At 38.5% G+C, this 20,818-nt stretch overlaps 1 protein-coding gene across 3 annotated transcripts in view; it reads right to left on the bottom strand.

Annotated features, from left to right (window-relative positions):
- Window positions 1-20,818, bottom strand: part of HECW2 (HECT, C2 and WW domain containing E3 ubiquitin protein ligase 2) — a 290,360-nt gene that overhangs the window by 100,265 nt on the left and 169,277 nt on the right. For all 3 annotated transcript variants that reach the window (XM_067548983.1, XM_067548982.1, XM_067548985.1), the window contains 3 exons: window positions 14,567-14,736; window positions 12,442-12,584; window positions 335-435 (listed from right to left, as the gene is read on the bottom strand). In XM_067548983.1, the coding sequence (XP_067405084.1) occupies window positions 335-435; window positions 12,442-12,584; window positions 14,567-14,736 (414 nt within the window). The remainder of the gene's footprint in view (window positions 1-334; window positions 436-12,441; window positions 12,585-14,566; window positions 14,737-20,818) is intronic.

Here is a 20,818-nt window from a genome sequence, read left to right as displayed (position 1 = left end):
AACCCACAAAACCCACAAAACCACAAAACCACAACCCACAAAACCTATACATCTACAATTCCAGAGTCTACTCATAAAGTATGATGAGGATATTCAACTATATCAGCAATAATAAAAGCAGAAAATAACTAAGATAAAACTAATATTTAGTAGTACTACTAATAATCTCAAAAGTAGTCCCAAAAATTTGAAATATTTGATTCAACACTCTCATACAAAGCTTTTCTATAGTACTGCCACTATACACAACAGGAAAAATACGTGTAACAGGTAGTCACGGTATATAATGATTTTCTCTACCCTATCATTTGTGTGCACAGGTTTTAAATCTTACCTTCATGAATGGAAGATGTAATCTCCACTTTGAACTGGAGATACCCACTTACATGGTCAGCTGGGAGCCTTCTGCCAAGGTTATAGCTGAGAATCTGGTCTCTGCAAAGAAGAAAAAATACTGTTCTCTAGACTTTTTACTATTATTTTAATTTTCAAATGTTTTACATCATAGGTTCCTGTCACAGAGATGTGGCGTAATAAAAGGTAATAGAGAATCATAATTTCATAAAAGCAAGCTTCACATTAGCTTGTGTAGCAGAGCATGAAAACTGTACAATTCCTGAAAGATAATTAATTACCAGATAAAGCAACATAGCATAAACCATGCTTTTGCCCTTTTTCAAAATATAAATTGTACACTGCCAGCTTTCATCCATCCACAAATCTTCTCTTAATTTAAAAAAAATAAAATAAAAACAACAAAAATAGTGCATATTAAGATTACAAAACCTTTTCATTTCTGGAATCATTCTGCCCTCTGGTGGTTTTTACTGCACAAAATATTTTAATTATTTACCTGACCAAGAGACACTATAATTTTTATTTTTAGGTCCCAATTCAACAAAGCACTTATGCACACACTTATCTTTAACCATGTGCTTAAATCTATTCCTATTCCCAAAGCTCTTATGCAGGGATGTAAATTTAAACATGTGACTAAGTCTTATTGACTTCAATGAGATTTAAGTGCTTCCGGAATTGGGATTTTAGGATGAGACTCTGAACAGCATAGAATTCACACCCCACAGTCCTCCCCAACATTGTTTAGACAGCTATGGGAGCCTGTCTAAGGCCTCGTCTACATGGGAAAGTATTACCATTTATACCAATATAGTTATACTGGTGTAATCCCCCATTTGGACACACTTATTTCAATATGAGTGAAACTTGTTTTGGTTCAGTTTAAACACCTTCCCAAGCAACATAAGCTAAACCAAAAAGAAGTCACTTCTATACCAAGTGGCTAAGGCCTAAATTACTGCAGCCTCTCCTGGCTACTCCATGGGTCACAGTACCAGCTGGAATCTCCTGTCCCAAGTCTCGCATGTCTCCTTTTCTAGGGCATAGGAGGGGATCCTCATAAGACAGCTTTTCAGCTATCTTTCACAGCTCCTGTGTTGGGATAATCCTCTCCCAGCTCCCCCAGGCGTTTAGAGCTTCTTTATACTACTCAAGCCATTTTACCCAGAAGAAACGGGCCAGAATGGTATTGAGGATCACACTCTTAGTGCCTGCATTAGGGCAGGTCATGAAATTAACAACAGCTCTGCATTCACATGAAAATAAATGCCACCAGCACTGACCACGTTTCATATTTTCAACAACTGCTACACAAAATTCAAAGTGTGTTGGCACTTTAACTACACAAACATGCAGAGCATTGGTGCAGCTACACAGTATCAGAAATCAAAACTAATTTCCGGTGCAGACAAGGCCTAAATTAGCACAATGTACTTGGAGAATGGCAAGTTCCAGGCTTCAGACATTCTGATGACTCAAGACAGCATCACTGACATGGGAAATAAACATGAGCCATTCATGCTTATTTATGTTTCCTGTGTACAAAATGTAATATTTCTACTGTGCTCCTCAGGCCAAAGCAAGTTTTGTTCAACAGGGCAACCACAGTGTACGTGTATTTTGTGTGTGAAAATAAATCCTGTGTATTCAATTCATTTGGCACATCTGGTAGGAAATTCGATCTGAGTTGATCAATGCAAGAATCTCTTTAAACAGTATTAAATTAGATTTACAAAATTAGGGTCTGATTCATCACTGTTTCCTCTTGTTTTACATTGGTGTAACCTATTGGAGTAATTTAGTAATGAATCAGGACCTTAAATGTTTAAGCTGGAAAATGGCCAAATTGCTTCATTCCCAGTTCATAACAAGAAAAAGCCCTTATAGGAAGCCAGTACCTTCTCAATAAACACATCTAGCCCTTTCCACCACTCAGTATCAGAGGCTAGATCACAAGTTATCCAGTTAGAGACAAAAATACATTTCTGTAATAGCAGTAAAATACCTTGTCTGAAATCAGAGTAAGTTCCACCAGTGCAAATTGTGGCTTTCCTTGTCTACATGAGAGGTTTGCCCATATGCATCTACATCAGTAGGTGAAATTGGGGTTAATTCCATGTGTTGAGAAGATGCACATTATGTTTATTTAGAAAATGGAACTTCCAGACTTCAACCTGCATTGTATTTATTCAACATTCGCATTCCTCAGAATTAGCCAAGACTCATAGAACAAACTTCAATAGTAAATAATTACAAAATCGTCCAGTTCTGAACTTTAAAAATGGACTTTTATTCAGAAGATGATTCAGTGCTAACATGCACTATGTGGATTAATTAGAATTTGGTTTCATTATACTCTTCTGTTCTAATAAGGATGGAGAGAAAAAAATTTAGACAGCATATTGTACAATTCTAGATTTGTGAGAGCAAATACAAAATGTAATCCAGTAACTAATTAAGTTCTGGGCATGAAGCCCTTAGAACTTAGAAAACTCCAACTACTGCAGAACTCTGCCACGCATCTCCTCAGCAACACAATGGCTACTGGGAACATATCAAACCTATCATCCACTACCTACGCTGGTTTCCCACAGAATATCAAATCAACTTCAAGGTCTCTATCTCTACCTTCAAAGAGCACCAAGGGCTGGGCCCAAGGATACCTAGCTGACCATCTAAAGCGCCGGGATGAAGACTGTGGTTGACAACTTTATCCGTGGGCACAATGGAACTCTCAACAATAGAGTAAAGTTTGTCTGTGCAGAAGACAGAACTTTCTCCAGAAGCAGTCAAAGACCACGGAACGAATTCCCACCAGGAACTAATGACTATCACAAACCTCACACCACTTTCTGCTCCAAATGCAAGGGATATTTTTTTGACCTTGCCTTCTCCAATATAAATACATAGCAATATAAATACATCACACACACACAATTTAAAAAAGAGATACCCTGCTAGACCTGGTTCTCCCTCTGGGGAGAGGGTGAGAGAACAAATAACACGTGACATGTGTAGTCACATAGTTTAACACACTACAGGAAGGTGCTCAATACTACAGTGAAGAGCACAGTATAAAAATCAATATAGGATAAAAAGAATACCAGTCTTTAGTGTACAAAGTTCAACCTTTGGGACTTGGGTTCATTTTTTCCCAAGTTTTAACTAACTGATCCAGGCACAAAATCTTCGCCTGTCCTTGAAGTCATCACGACAATGAAAGATTATATTTTACTAGCCTGTGCAGAAAGAAAGACTGATTTTGGCTTCTTACGTTATCATAATTTGTGTCCTTTACAATTATATTGTCTGCACTTTTTTTCCCCTCAGTTTGTTTCATCTATCTGTTGCATCTCGCCATACCCTAGATTGTAAGGTCATTGGGGTAGGGGCCGTGTTTCTGTCTAGCACCTAGCCAATGGATCCTTGATCACTGACTGGTACCCTCCTTTGCAGTAAAAATACAGCAATTACTCATCCTGGATGAGAGATCAAAATAATTTTTCAAGACTGCTTTAATATAGTTCTAATGCTAATGTGTCACCAAACTGAATACCCACCCATAGTCTCCTTGTGCATATAATGTGCAATCCTTCATCCTCAGAATGATTTAAGATATTGTATATACAACTGAAATATGGAGACTGAAAATGTCTTCCAAAATTTTTGCTTGTGATACATATAGAAGAAAACTCCATGTATATGTATAAGCACACCAAAATCACTAAGGTTGTCCCCAGACTTCACACGAAGCACTACTATGAAACAGAGAGCTAAAAGAATATTCTGAGCATCAATGTGAAAATGCACACATTAAGCAATATTCTGACACTCGCTCACAGAGTCATCATATTGTTCTAGTGTCCAGAAGTGGGCAAATTTATTAGAGTAAGCCTCTTATTCTGATATATCATAATTTATTTAAACTGAGATCTGAATAAAACTATTGCAGTAAAACAAATATAAGTATTTGAATTTAGAAACCAAAAAATAAACAAGCAATGTGTTTTCTTAGGAAAGTCAGTTTATGGATGTATCTGGGCTACTCTTGATCCTATAATAAAGTGTATAGGCATTTATTTAAAACAAAACTCAATAGAAGGCACCATCAACATTTTAATGGTATACTTTAAAAAAAAACAAAAAAAAACTTACCTATGTAAATACCACCTTGGGAGACTTAAAAAGTAAAATTGTTTTTAAACTGAATTTGCCTTTCTCCATTTATGCAACTTCATGTTTTGGTGGGAATATCTATGAAAAATAGGAAAATTCATCTTACCTTACCCCAAAATTTCCTTTCTTCTAGGGGAAAAGTCCACAGATCCAGTACAATGGGTCTTATTCCTGCTTGTAGCTTGTTGGGATCAGTAACCAGACTTGTCAATCAAGCAGGCTGGGAGTGGCCACACCCCCGAAGACCCAGCCAGCTTGCCAGTCCAAGATATTTCCAAAACTGTTTTGTAGAACTAAGTCCTTTAAAGTTTAATTCACAGGTTAATAGTAAAAAAACAAAAAAAAAAAACAAAAAAAACATTTCATGTTGCAGAGCAATGTGAAAATCCACCCCAAATACACTGTACCCACATGTGCAAATTCCACACCAAGGAAATATACGTATTGTGCCCATAAAGAAAATGGAGGAGGGAGACAGTTTAAGCCTCCCCCAGAAGCATAATGCTTATGCTGCGATGGTTGGATCTGTGGACTTGTCTGCTAGAAGAAAAGAAATTTTTGGATAAAGTAAGAAATTTTCCTATTCTTCTTCATTGGGAAAGTCCGCAGATCCATTATAATGGGATGTCCAAAAGATGTGTCTCACGAGGGAGGGAAAACAAAGGATGAATGAGGAAAAAGCACTCTCAGTATTTTTTAAATATATTAGTTCTAGGGTAATCTAGACCCCTCCATCTAATGGGAGGGGCTGAAGAGGCCTGCACATTTAAATTTGCAAAACTTAGTGAAGATGTAAAAAAATATGACCAGGCCGCCACTGTACATCTGTATTTGTACGTTGGATATGAATCTTCAGGTCAGAAGGATTCTGAATGAATGAGCACTTGTTCTTTTGGCCCATTTTGCCCTTGCATTGACTGGATCCATCCAGGCCTATAACTTACCATTATGCTATACATATAGACCAGGCCCTTGAAGATGCCGTTTGTAAAATACTTTCCCAAGGCTAAAAGAGAAGTGTATTATAAACACACCTGAATATTCTACTTTAACTGATGCATCTCACATATTGTATATTTAGTTAGATTTAATTTTCTGGGAGCAGAATTTTGTCCTTGGGAGCAGATCCTTCTAGTAGAGAGGTGGCATAACCAAGTGCGTTTGCCACTTGATTTGGATATAAGATCCAGGGCTTCCCTTGACAATGTAGCGCCACCCCCACTCGCTTCTGCCTCCTTGTGGTTATCCTGGAGTATGTTATGATAAAAAAAAAAAAAAAAGACAGACATGCTTTTTAGCCAGGAAAGAAAGTGAACGATTGTAGCTGTGGCCGATTCATTTCTTCATCTGGAAGAATACTTCAGTTTCTTTGCTGAATACAGATAGGTCCATTGACAGATAGGCAACTCAAAGCTGACTCTCCACTTGAAGACCTTTGGCCGTAGATTCCACTTTCCACTATTTTTCCTTTGCTTTCTTAACTGATGCTATGATATTTATTTCCTCCTCTTCATGTGTAGTGCTTGAGCATACAGAAGATCTCCTTTAAAAAATATATATGCACCCAGGAACAGAGATTATAAACTCACAGCCACATTGAAGATCTGGTACCAATCTTGTTGATAAAAGCCATAGTGAAGTGCAGTAAGACACCACTGGTACATCTTGGCTGATTAGGACTGGAGTTATACCTCTTAGAACCTGATTACTCTGACCTTGATCCAACTGATATGTTGGAGGTCTCATTTTCCATTATCCTTGGATGAAATGGTTCCATCAATGAGGTTCTGTGCTCTTGAAGATCACATAGCTTTTCTCCACCAATCTTTTCTGACTGAAACACATTGTGACCTTCCAAGTACCCCTTGGCACTGGGGCAAGGGAGGACAGGAATAAGGAGTACTACAAACTCAAGAAATTTAGAAATGTATGGAGAAAATAACCCACAAAGAGTTTCACTCTCAACAGAATATTATTTCTAGAGACCTTCGTTCTTATCCAAGACCATCAGAACCATGATAGATGTGACTGGAAAACGAGTGACGTGCCTTCTTAGCACTGGCTTCTGAATCCTGATCTCTGATAGAAATAAACACCTGTGGAAGCTGATATCTATGACTACTCCCAGAAGTAATATTGACTGCATGGCATTATCTGGATGTTGGTGATGTTGCCAAAAAACATGTTCCAAAAAATCCTGAACTGCATAATGGCTGTTTTGTGGGCCTTTTTCAGGAACAGTACTCTGATGAACAGGACACCTTATGTGCATAAAGGAACCCTTTCTGCTCGAGGAAAAATAGTGTTAAATAGCATTTTGGAAAACATCCTTAGCAAGGCAGGAATAAAGAAATATAGTTGTCTTTGTATAGGTAACTTTGTCTGTTGCATATTTTACTGATATCTCCTCTGGAGGATCACATAATAATATGTAAATTGGTGTTCAATGGATCAATTAATGATGGAAATGGATGCTTTGCTGGAACTTAGGGTCTCCATCCTGAACTGAACTTTTGGAGAAAATCCATTCAAGAACTTACAGGTGAGCCTTCCTCTGTGTTTGGAATTTGGACACTAGAAAGAAGATGGAATAGAAGTCTAAGTCTTCTTGTTCCCTGGGAGATAAATTTTGAAGAAGATGATATACTGCAGCCTTCATACTCTGGTGTTACAATTGGTTGGAAGAAGAAGAGGATGTCAATGTTGGTTTGGAATGCTTTTAATTCTAAGGTGTAAGCGAGACTGGATATTTCTGCCTAAGATTCATTCTTCTGACAACCTTGCCAACACTTTAAATTTCACAGAATCAAAGAACTGGAAGGGACCTCGAGAGATCATCTAGTCCAGTCCCCTGCACTTATGGCAGAATGAACCATTATCTAGAGTATCCCTGACAGGTGTCTGGGATCTCCAAAAATCTCCAATGGATGGAAATTCCACAATCTCCCTAGGCAATTTATTCCAGTGCTTAACTATCCTGAGAGTTAGGAAGTTTTTCCTAATGTCCAACCTAAAACTGCCCTTGCTGCAATTTAAGCCCATTGCTTCTTGTCCTATCCTCAGAGGTTAAGGAGAACAATATTTCTCCCTTCTTTAGTAACAACCTTGTATGTACTTGAAAACTGCTATCATGTCCCCCCACCCTTCAGTCTCCTCTTCTCCAGACTAAACAAACCCAATTTTTTCGATCTTCCCTCAGAGGTCATGTTTCCTAGACTTTTAATCATTTTTTGATCTTCTCTGGACTTCCTCCAATTTGTCCACATCTTTCCTGAAATGTGGCACCCTGAACTGTACCCAGTATTCCACTTGAGACCTAATTAGTGCGGAATAAGGCAGAAGAATTACTTCTCGTATCCAGCTTTCAACAGACCTGCTCATACATCCCAGAATGGTGTTTACTTTTTTTTGCAACAGTGTTACACTGTTGTGTCATATTTAGCTTGTGATCCGCTATGACCCCAGGACTCTTTCCTAGGGAGTCATTTCCCATTTTGTATGCTCTCTATTCGGAAAACAACTTGAAACAAAATCAGCCTGTAGTGAGACTTGCTTGAAAAATGCAGAGGATTTTCCTGCAGCATTTCCTCTGTCTCTCATGCCACTTTGTGCATTCAATTAGCTCAGCTGGATGGCCATATCTCCTGTAAGTGAAAACTGAAACAAAGAGTGCCGACCCACAGTAGGGTCTATATTTCCTTTTCAGGTACCAGCGTTCCTTAGATTATGATTATTTTTATATTTATTTTATTTAAGTGATCATTTATAGTCACTGAAGCACCCATACTTAGGATACTTAGCAGTAACCAATACCTGCTTTGCCTGGGGATTGGATTACCATGGCCTCAAGCAGGGTTGGAGTTGGGCCATATAGTTTAGCACATTGTTCTTACTGTAAATCTCAGGGTGTTTGGAGTAGAAAGGCATTCTCTCGAGACCAGTTTCCTTAGCAGAACCTTTCTCAAAAAGACTGCTGGTCCGAAGGATCAGCTGATCTTAATGACACAGAGGGCAACAGGTAGTCTGACTAGATATACTGGGTTCTAGACAATACTTGGAGACAGTAGATGTATGAATGGCTACTAAGGTGGCTTGCTTTTGTTTTTGTTTGTTTTTAATTATACTTGAAATAATACTTTCAATTTCTGTAACCTCAGGATTGCATCGATTTGGGGAGCATAAATCATCACAGAACTACTTATGGGTGAACTAACTCCCCTGCTCACCCACTTCTCCCATGTTTCCTTTTTCAGTGGCTTATTTGCAAGAATACTCCTGAGAATGGTTTCAAATTGCTCCTCAAAAAATTGTCTTGGAGGTTCTTACTCTGAGGGCTCTCGTCCAAAAACTGAAACAGCTACCTTTGCTCTGAGGGAAGTGAATATGAAGAGGCTCTCTGCACTTTCTGGGCTCTTTTTTGTCCCTTTCAGAACCTTTATTCTGGGAATATTTTCACTACAGTGAAGCAAAAGGGGAATAAAGTCCCTGCACCTCTTACTCCTTCTTTTACCAGGAAAATCAAGCCTTAGAAATTTCCTTTGTGGCAGAGCAACTCTTGTAGCCAGAATCTTTCCATTCTAGTTCATCAGAGTTACAGGAGGGAAAAGTGAGAAAAATTAAGCTCTAGCTGCCGCGTATACCCTGATTTTTGGGATTCGCCTACCCCTCAATGGTAGGACAAAGGGAGAGTGGCCTCTATCCCCTCTGAAAATAGAATATCACTGAAGAGGGTATATGGAGGGAGAACCACACCTGCTGCTGTGCTACTGAAATAAATGTAACATTTGTAAGGTTCACTCTTTTGAGATGATCCTTAAGTAGCTTCCTTGAACTTTAAAGATGCTCCCTAAACCTCTGCTTGAGGCCATGGCACATGGCACAGCCCTTTTGTCTCACTGGATCCTGCCTTCAACCAGGCAGTATTATACAAGTATTATAGGGCACAGCCCGTTCTCCTATTTTAATTAGCAAGCAGAAAACCTTGATTTCATTCATGTTTTTAATCATGTTTTGAATCCTAATTTAGCTATTTTCCTAAAGAAAGGCTGATTCTCATTGGTTGGTGACCAATAAAATATAGTTGATCTGTAACCAAACATAGCCTTTGGAGGATACACATTATCCACATACACTTATTTAAGCAATTATATTGCTTAACTTACATTTATTCAGCTTCTTAATTTTTATGATGTTTAGAAAATGGTGAATTACACATTTCTTATTTACTAGATAATTTTTACTTTGATTTGTGTCCAGCTCTATGTGGATGGAAATGGAAATTCAATTAAAATGCACAAAAAAGCATATACATTTTAAAATAATTTTACTACCTTAAATGTGCCAGATAAAAAAGAAAAAACATTTTAAATGCAAAACACATTTTGACAAGCTAAATTATTTATTTAAAAAAGGAAGAATTTTCAATTCTATGGAACTGATCTGAGTGCGGTCTCCATGTCCTTCAATATTTTAGAACTATAGATCTCATCCTCTCAAGCCTACTTTTTTAAACTGCTTTTTCAACTCCCAATTGGATTCTTAACTTGGAATAAACTAGTCATTAAGCTGAACTAGCTGAATAAACTGAAATGAAGAAAATATTATCTTTCCTCCTGCAGAAGAGGCTCTCTGCAGCCAGGTTAGCACTTCAGCAAACTCTGGTTCTAGATGCAGAGCCAGTGACTTCACCAGTTCACTAGTTTGACTTCTTTAAAATATGGCAGCAAACATGTTCTGCTTTATATTATTTTTTGTATTTGAATTATTTTAATAAATTATGTTAAGGCTTAAATGTTTAATAAGTTTTCAGTTTCAAATAGGTTTATTTTTTAAAACAAACCTGTATTTGATTTACATTAGAGAATCTGACAATTTTTTTAAAATCCATTTTTAATTTTTTTTAATCATCCATTTTTCTACTCCCTTACCTTTGCCTCACTGAATCCCATATTGGGCCCTGCAGTGCTACACACCAGCAGCCCTTGTTTCACTGAATCCCTTAGTGAGACAATCCCTTAATGAGACAAAAGCTGCGTGGCATGGTTCTTTGTCTCAGTGGATCCCTCAGTGCCAGGCAGACTTCCATAAAGACTAGCTTACACCTTAAATTAGTCAAAAATAAGTGATGGTCCAATAGCCCCTTACCACCTGCTTGTTCCTCCATGTCTAGGCTGCTCTCCCTTGAGCCTGGTAGGACTGGCTATATCGGGATATAGCTGATTCACAGTGAGCAGGGTCCCATCAGCCCCACGGGTGTGGATGTCCAACCCACTACATGAGCAGGGTTCAGTTAGCCTGGTAGTTGTGGCATGGCCGACCACGACAGGGTCTGATTAGCCCAAGCGTTTTTGCACACTTTTCTGCCAAATTTTCTATTCCTCTTATTGCCTGTGAAGCATTCCACCACAAAGGCCTTTCCAGACATGTTACGCAGGAAGCTGCTGCAGCCAGCAACCTCAGAATAAGAAGGTGGTTTCCAGCAACTCTGCTGCAAAGCCCCCTGAGGCTAAATAGCCCAGTAATGCTCAGAATCCTTTTTGGGTTTTATTTTGTTTTCTTGTTGCTCTGAGTAGGAAGTCTGGTAAAGCCTTCTGGCTGCTGCTGGAGGCAGGTCAAACTGGCTAGCTGGCTGGTCTTCAGGGGTATGGCACTCCCAGCCTGCCTGATTGACAAGTCTGGTTAACACTCCCAAGAAACTGCAAGCAGGAGTAAGACCCATTGTACTGAATCTGCAAACTTTCTCTGCAAAGGTTGCTATTTGTTTACATCCTGGTTGTCATGCAAGAGCATGATGATACTCTCACGCCATTTAAATTCCTGGGAAGAACATATGCACTTTTTGCTTCTGCTTCTTATGGCCTGATTCAGAGCCTACTTGAAGTCAATGGAAAGACTGTCATTGACTTCAATGGGCTTTGGATCAAGCCATAAAAGAAGAGTGTTTGACAGTTCAATTCCTCCCAGTGTCTTCAGATGTGTGAATGTTAACAAAAGTATTATTTGTTGTCTCTTAAATGTACTATATGAATGTTAAAGATCCTGAAATAACAAAGTAATTTACAGGATTCTTTTTCTTAATTTATATTTTAATTTATATAAATACTATTATCTATCTAGCAGGCCCACTCTCAGCCTACAGCCATCTTCCTCCTCACCCACAATGCCAAGCTCCAGTGTTCCAGCCCAGATCTCTGGCCTTCATCCTTCCCTCTTTGCCCAACTACAGAAATCCAGAGCCTGTCCAATCACCATCCAAGATTAGACAGTGTTTTTAAAAAACAAAACAAAACAGACAAAAAAAACCAGTATCAAAATCTAAGAAAATTGACATTTTTAAACAAAATAGATGGATATTGGGGCCCATTAAACCTTTATTCAAAGTGTAAGTTAATTTCAATTTTGTGGAATTCCCAACAATCAAAACAACCACCAATTACAATCCTTTCATTTCTACCCAATTAGTTAAACTATTGTTAAATCTTTCTCACTGTTAAACTAACAATTATAAATACTTGAACTGAAAAAAAACCCCAAGACAATAAAATCTATTCTAAATAAGTTGGCACAGCACTATATATTGATGTAAATAGCTATGCCTTACATCTTGGTTTATTAGCAACAAGTTAATTTTTCTTTGCATCAGAAACCTTAAGAAAATAAGTTATTACAAATCAAACACAGGTGCTTACACACACATAAATTTAAAATAGGCTAAGAAATGCAAGCATATTCATATCAGAAATAGTAAGGCTACATAGAGATTAACTTCCTGCTATGGCAAGTCTATGGTATATGACCAAAGTGACTACACAAATAATTAGTAAGGGAAAGATTGCTTTATGCCAGTATCGCAGATTCTGATCTGATCTTCCCAACTGATGTAAAATTAACAATAACAAGTTATTTTACCCTATTGCATGTCTTTCCAATAGTCTCTGGACTGGTATGGTTAACTTCCCAAGAAAGCGCTTGATGATAGGTCGACTCTTGGCAAATTTGTCTTTAATTTCAATTTCCAAAACATCTGTTAGAAGTGCAACAAAAGAATATTTCTGAAAGAAAAAAAGAAAGAAAGAACACATTCAGTAGCATATTCGTATCCCATTATTTAACATAAATATACATTTACACTACCCATTTGTGACAGGCAACACAAAGCAATGATTATTGATGATGATAGTTGTTTCCAGATTACAAAAAGACGCTATTATCATTAAACTTAAGATTTCTTCCTTCCCCCTCCTCAAAGAATAAATTGCCTTTTTATTTCTATATTACTATGATATTTCAATCACAAAAGACAGTTTGGTGAGCATCAGTTTTCTGCTTAAAACAGAGTATATCAACTAGTTAAGACTTCCACTGACTTGCACCTTTCGGATTTCAATACAAATCACAACCTTGCCAAAATGGCTAAAAACCACTCTGGCTAGTTAGCTAAATAATTCTCAAAAGGGAACAAAAAACTATAGGTTACCGTTCAACTTCATTACAGATGACAACCAGACAGATTCAAATCTCTGCACATCTGGCAGACTCATAAATCAGCAAGTAAATTAGGTTCATGAATAAAAACAAAAATTCTCATCCTTGTCAATCAGGGTTGAGTTTCTTGTGATGAATGGAATTTAAAGGCTGTTAACCATCTGTTTGCTATAGAAATTGCAAGTTGACATTGTGAAGCCATAGAGAAAACAAAAGGACCAATTCTGTACCAAATCCAGCATATGTAATAGGATCATAAAACAGTATTGTCAAGGCACTGCTAAAGGGAAAAATACAGCAGTTAGAGCGTGCCGATAAATTCTGCTCCAATGAATACTGAACTATATATCATTACTTTGCTAATAAGCTGCAAAAATAAGAGACAGAGAAGAAAGGAGGAAACATAGTAGAGGGATGTTTTTTTCCTTCCCCAATGACTGTTAGAAAGAAAGACAAGAGACTCCAACTAAAACTTCTATTTCTGAGTTTAATGGGGGGAGGGAGGAGAGTGAGGGGAAATCGGCTTGATTGTGAATGATGCCAGAGTGATATCACTGAGGGAAATGCCCTCTATCCACAGACCAGCTAGCCCATAAGCAGTGGCAGTGCTAACAGTAACCCTACACTGTCCTGTTCATTGCTAATCTACTTTAACCATGTCCTCTGTTAAGATTCCCATACCCACTCAGTCCTTGATCTCTTTGTTGAGTCTGTGAACTCAGCTATATGTACACTAGAATGTAGACTCACACCATCAACACTTTTCACAAAACAAAACAAAAAACAAAAAAAACAGTGGATGATCTTCGAATGGTTACAGGGTTTGGTTACTAAGTTAATATTATTTCCATTTTGGTGTTTCTTTTCAAAACACACTTTTGCCATTCAGCATTCAAATGCATATGAAACAGTGTCATTTTAGTAACCATTCTGACCAAAACAGCCTTCCCAATGGAAACAAATATGAAAAGTTAGCTTTTGTCAAGTTACCCATTTTTCTTGCTAGACAGTGCTATAATTCCTCCTTTGACTTTCTCTTCTAAAAGAGCTATATACAATATTTCGAAATGCATCCCCTTGGCCTGACAACACAGAAATCTTTGAACTCGCCAGTTGCTACGAACTGTGAGAGAAATAATTTCTCAATGAACTGTAGTTGGAATAACTGAGCAGGCTGAGCCTGAACATAAATGTTGACTTACTCTGCCTTTTTGTAACAATTCTTCTTACAACATATAATCCATTCTAATTAATTTATTACTGAAATTTCAAGGAATCCACAGGGCTATTAAGCAATGCCAAATCTTGCTATCAGAGAGGGACTGAAAAGTTCACAGCATATGGTTCAAACATGTTACAGAATACAACTGTTCCCACCCAACAACAGGGTTCCTACAATTACTGCAATTTCTGTGTCAATTTAAATAACCAGCTGTGAAATTAGCTCATAGCATCAGACAGTAAGGACCAATACATAAAAGAAGGAAACACTAGCCTAATGAACGACTGCACCAGCCGACTGAAGGAGTTCTTAAAAGGCATACATTACCTCTCTGTGCCAAACAGGATTAGTTGTGTTACTGATGATAGTAGACCTTCTTTCCTGACCATGATGGGCAAAGGTAGGAAACGTGCTTTTCTTTCCTGGTTGAATGGACATCTTTAGGTAAGGATCAGGATTGAAGAACATCCCTTTTTTTAGTCCAACTGCCCTAATATCTTAAAAGAAAGAAAGAAAAGGAACAAAAAGATTAAAACAAGAAGCTCACAAATGAGGTAGTCCTAAAATATTACCTTGGAATTCAATTTATCATAAACTATTCAAAAAAGTAATATAAAATTACTCAAACTGTGATTAATTAGATCTAGTGCATGGACGTTGCCTTTGGCAGGAATTCACTCAGTTTTCCCAAGAGAATAAACAGACGAGACAATGAGACTAGGAGTATATCAGGCTCTTGATTTATATTTTGGCCACCATTTATTTCTAATAAAAAATAGTTTATTCACTTCTGACTCTGAGTTGCAGAACTGTTTTTCTTCTGTACTTAATGTATTTGCATTCAGAGAAAAACCAACCAACCCCCATTCCTCCACATACCGCTGGATTAAAAAAAAAAGAGTCACCCATGAAATAGGATAATGAAACCATGTTTTTCAGGATTGATACTTTGATACACAACCATAACCCTAAAAATTTAAAAGAAAAGATGGTGATCTTGGCTAGGACACACATGGTCCCAGCTGAGAAGAAGAAAAGTCATTCCCAGGAGAGGATATGCAGTTTTCTGAGGATTTTTTTTTTTTAAACAGAGATTTTTTAAACAGAAACAAAGTTTGCCAGCTTTGTGTCATCTGCAATATGATGGAATAGCTTACACTGATGCTCACCTGCCAAAAGTACTTTTCTTAATATCCTCAGCATCTGCTTAAATGCTGGGGCCATAAGCCTCAAATAGCCAGGTTAAGAGAGGCACTTTTAGTACAATAATTTATTTTAAAATTAACTTTCAAGTATTTTTCTTTTCAGGTTCTGTTAAGCCACGGATTTCTGTGTCCTTCATGAGCTATCCTAGCATATAATATGCAGTCTCCAACCTCAGGGCAGCTGGCACACACAAGGTCAGATATGCAGGTTTGAGTATGTAGTTTTTGCACATACAGAAAAAGCTTACTGTACTAAAATGAAACACTGAATTTGGATTGAACCTAAACAACCCAACCCAATGATCAAAAGTAAATTATACTAAAAATAGTAAACAAACTTAAAATAGTAAACAGGAAATATAAGATACAAAATAAACACTTTTAAGAGCAATCTCTTCATAAATGAAATGACAGAGCAGTAACACACAGTTCTCTGTCATGAACTTCTACCATGAACTATCATCTGAACGGTTTAGACACTGTCCTTCTCCAGATAAAAGCACAGTTATGCTTGTGAAAGAAGCAGCCCTCTGTCTCTTTGTAAATGGTTATCCACCCAGCCATGAAAAGCAATTCATGCATAAAGAGACAAGAACTCATTAGCAAGCATGAGCGACTTCAATGTTTTCCCCCATTTTTTAAAATATATCCATGAGATTTAATTTTAAATGATTCTCAATACACATAGAGATTAAGAACCTTCCGGATCCTACAGCCTAAGGCAGATACGTTATTTCATCACGCAATCTGATTTTACATTGATATATTAATGCAATAATATAGTGCATGATATCACTAATGCTTTCTGACATGCATTGTCACAGCCTATAAACAGAAATGTTAGGGAGACTCAGTCTCTCAGCTTTCTAAGTATTCCCCACTAATTTTAGAGACCTTTTTTATAAAAATCACCTATCCTTTCATCATCTTTAAAGGCCAGCATTTTGAAATGTGTTTATCCGAATGTAGTTAAGTAAAGTGCTCTTAGCAAAGATTGGAGAATGAAAAACACCAAGCTCTTTAAAAAAAAAAATATGAAAGGCATCTCCGTAAAAGGAAGATTAAAAGCCATACATAGTGAGGACTATTTGCACTATGTTTTCTATTCAATTTTTTTCAAACATTTGTGCTCCAGTTTTGTTCACAAAATATTCAAAAAAAGACTTTTTGGTCTTTAGCCAAAATTTTGTTTCATGATTAAATCATGTTAGTTTCACATCAAAGCAGAAGTCACAGACCTGCTTTTCCCAGTCAGTCTGCCCAAACAAGATTATTGTTTCCATGCTCTGCTGCTAGCAGAAGTGCAAGGACAAATCTACCCTGACCGTGCGCATGGAGACTGTGCAGGGCCTACGTTTATCTTTTTTGGGAGACTGCTTTCCTCCTTTGTTCATCAGAGTGCTGATGAGCAGAAAAGGTATTTATGAATGGATGAATCACCACACAGGGACAAGCCAGTTGAAATGTTATATTTATCCATGTTCATCTTTGATGGGCGTGTTAGCTGATCAGGAATGGATCACAACGTTGCAGCAGACAGAGGGGAAAAGGCCATCCTGGTGCAGAAGAGCACTCGGTGTGTGAACTGATGAAGACAGCTCCTCTCCACAATTCCCATACCCGCAAGTTAGACGCTCCACTGAGCAGATATTTTGGAAACAAAGGTGACATATTCAGAGATCTGTCTTGGAGGGACTTTAGTAATAGAAACTTGAGTGCTGAAATATTAACATAAGCAGAACAAAATGCCATCATTTGTAATGACTTTAATTGCTGGAGATAAAGGCTCAGTTTTCAACTCTAATGACAGGGAAAGAAGTGGATACACAGGAGGTCAGACTAGATGATCTAGTGGTCCCTTCTGGCCTTAAACTCTAAGGAAGATGAGGAAATGCAATTTCATTCACTTCAAATTCACTGAGCTTTCAATGATGGAACTAAACTTTACAAAGAGTTCATGTTCCACGGGTGAGGAGAGTTTTCAGAACTACCAGACTTCATGGATACAGCATGTGCCACCCTGGAGTGAACTGACTGCACTTGAGGCGTGTGAGCGAGGGCAGGAAGAGGAATGTTCCCAATGAGATGACTGCATATGAGGGGGAGGGGAAGGGAAAGGAAGGGGAGTGGAGCAGAGCACACTCCCAGTGGGCTGACAGCACAGGGGTCAGGGGCATGCTCCTGGTGACAGCAGCATGCAGAAATGTACCACACTGAATGGTACATCAAGAGGGTGAGCAACAAGGCTGGTCCTTGATGGAGGCGGAAGGAGAAGACCTGGAGGTCAGCACTGATGGTGTTGCTTTGAGACTTAAATTTCATCCACCACTACTGCATCACGATAGTAGTCCAAGACTAATTTTGAGAGGTCTAGGTTAGGAGTTTGCTCCCAGAAACTGCTAGGTTAGGAGTCATCTGACTTCCAGGGGAAGATTTTCTCCCCACAAGGTGCTGCCTTTTCTCACTTGCTCCCATTGCTCTGATGCTCTTGGTGACACCTAAAGGACTCTGTCATATCATTCAGAAATCAGTAGATGAGCAAAAGGGAGGGGAAAAGAGTACAGAAGGAAACAGGGCTTCCCTCTCCCCCATCACTTGACTAACTGGGGAGGAGAGGAACAACTACTATGCATTCTTCCAGAAGCTGTATCAGAATAGGAGCAGGTTTGGGCCATGCCAGCTGCCTTAGAGCAAACAAGATCTCCCACTACTCCCTAGGGAAACCATCTGGATTTCACAGTGTGGGGGAAAAATTGAAGATCAGGAACTGGAGCAGGATAAGGAGTGTTGGGTTGGAGTGAGACAAGGTCAGGAAAGAAAGAAGATGCAGTACTGCAGAATTGGAGGAAGAACTTGTGTGACGGTCAGAAAATAAAGAAGGGAATTTGGAAAATCTGGGGCAAAAGAAGGGTCAGATAGGAAATGGAATGCTAAAGCCATCCAAAAATGTTATGTCATCTCTGTCTCTGAAACCCAGAGAACTAGGGAAGCAGAGACAAGCAAAGAGAAGACAAGTGAAAAGGAGACAGGGCCTTGGAAATGAAACCAAGACAAAACTTCACTGCTGTGTGATCCAAGGAACTTTAATCCAAGTGGTCTGGATCTCCAAGCAACTGAGAAGTCTGAACAAAACAAGAGATCTGTGGCACTTTTAAGACTAACAAATTTAATATTTGCAGACATAAGCTTTCGAGAGACTTCAGCTCTCTTCTTCAGATGCAGTAATACAGAAAATAGGTAACACAGAGGCATCTTATAGATATCCAGGGTGTTACCTATTTTCTGTATTACTGCATCGGAAGAAGAGAGCTGAAGTCTCTCGAAAGCTTATGTCTGCAAATATTAAATTTGTTAGTCTTTAAAGTGCCACAGATCTCTTGTTGTTTTTGCTGTATACAGACTAACATGGCTATCCCTCTGAGAAGTCTGAGATTATCATTCTGTTCATGCAAAACACACTTGTGGCCACTATGACAGTTGATATGAAAGAGTATCAAATTTAACGGCAAAGGAAATCTTACTGAAATATGGTTTGTCTCAAACTTGATTAGAAGGCAGAGTGCATCACATGAGATTGCACATTTCTGACTGCTGCAGAACATCCCAAACATTCAAAAGTTGTCTCTGACATTGGGTGCCCAACTTAAGAAATCTTGGACCTTATTGTCAGAGGTGGTAAGTACCTACATCACATATTGATTTCAACTGGATTTGTGGGTGCTCAGCACCTCTGAAAAATCAGGCTCAAGTTGGGAACTCACAAGAATTGTTACTTTAAAAATCTTGGCTTATGGATGCTGGAGCCACTCTGATCACATTTTTGGGGGGTTCAAACAAACAGATATTAAAGCACCCCCAGTCCTTTTTATCATGACCAAACTGACACATGATGTACAGATTATAGCAAAAAGGTGTAGTGCAACTAAAATTCTATTTTGTGCTAGAAATGCCCAATTGCTATTTTTTTTTCTTTCAATCTCTTCTTCTCCAGATTTTGCTACCATAACTGACCTACCTGCTTAGATTATGTAGCGATGTAGCATACAATTTAGAACAAGGGTTCTCAACCGGTGGTACGCGTACCACCAGTGGTACGCGGAAGACGGCTCGGTGGTACGCGAGGCAAAACCTCGCCGCCGATTCGCCCACCCTTCGCCGCCGCCGAAAAAGCTCGCCGCCGCCGAATCCCCCCCCCCCCCCCTCCGCCGAAAAAGGTCGCCGCCGCGGAATGGTCCCCCCCTCCCGCCGGCGAAAAAGACCAATGCCGCCAAGAAGCCCCAAACACCCTGCCGCCAAAAATGGTCAAACGGCGGCAAGGCTTCGGTGGAGGGCATTGATCCCTCCACAGAACCCGACCTATTCACCGAGTCCCACTCTGGCCAGGTACAGTCAGGCAAAGCGGTACTTGACCTGACTATACCTGACCCGAGTGGTACTCGGGAAAAAAAGGTTGAGAACCGCTGGTTTAGAAAGACATTTTAATTTCATTTGTGTTCACAATTATTATTTGTAAGTGTCGTTTGAAGAATTCTTCAAACAACAACTTGATTTTTTCTTTCCTCAGAGTGTCCTTCATTAGGGCAACCAATAGTGAAAGTTATTCATGTAGTTTTTACATGGTATTTTTTCTGGTCTGCCATTTTTAATAGTTGGGGTTATTGAGGACATATGCCCCAGTATGACAGGAGAGTTTATGTTATTCGCCTTGCTTCTTTTTTGGTATCAAAGATTCTGAGAGAGTGAGAGAAAGATATTGATACTTTTTTGGCTTTCACTCACTAATCATATCTTGATTTCACCTGACACTTGTTTATTTTGAGTTAGGAGTAATTTTCAGGTGTTTTGAACATCCTCATTTCCTCCTTACGTACATTTTTGGGATCTCTTAGGATTTGTAGATTAATATGAAAGGGAGTATAAATTTCTAGAAGGGGATAAACGTGCTCATTAGAGTCTTCAGGCAATTCTTGTAAATTTAACAAGTTCACACTAAATGGGATTTATAAAATGTTTAATTTTTTTCTCTAACTTTGTCAGAATTTGATAAGAGAGAATTCTCTGTGAATCAGAGAAAAAAAAATTCTAACCACCTCATTGTGCTGTCCATGAATTAGTTCCATGTCAGCATTAAATCAATGCTAGAACAAACAATGATAAGTGTGTGTAGATACATAGAAGAGAAGCTCACCGCATTTGAAAGGCACAGAGTAAGGTCAAGCACATATAATAAATTTCAGGGCTCAGCTAAAGTGATTTAAAACAAAATGCCATTATCTTACTTTTAAGATTACAGAACTGACCAGCTGTCTGTCTTTAGGCAAGGAATTTGTAACCCTATAAAATTATTATGGAAAGCAATGGCCCCTGCCATCAG

The sequence above is a fragment of the Emydura macquarii genome, unplaced genomic scaffold, assembly GCF_026122565.2.
Source record: "Emydura macquarii macquarii isolate MOO-44397 ecotype Brisbane River unplaced genomic scaffold, CSIRO-AGI_Emac_v2 contig_1253, whole genome shotgun sequence".
NCBI classification, from domain to species: domain Eukaryota; kingdom Metazoa; phylum Chordata; order Testudines; family Chelidae; genus Emydura; species Emydura macquarii.
This window is presented reverse-complemented; position numbering and strand designations above follow the sequence as displayed.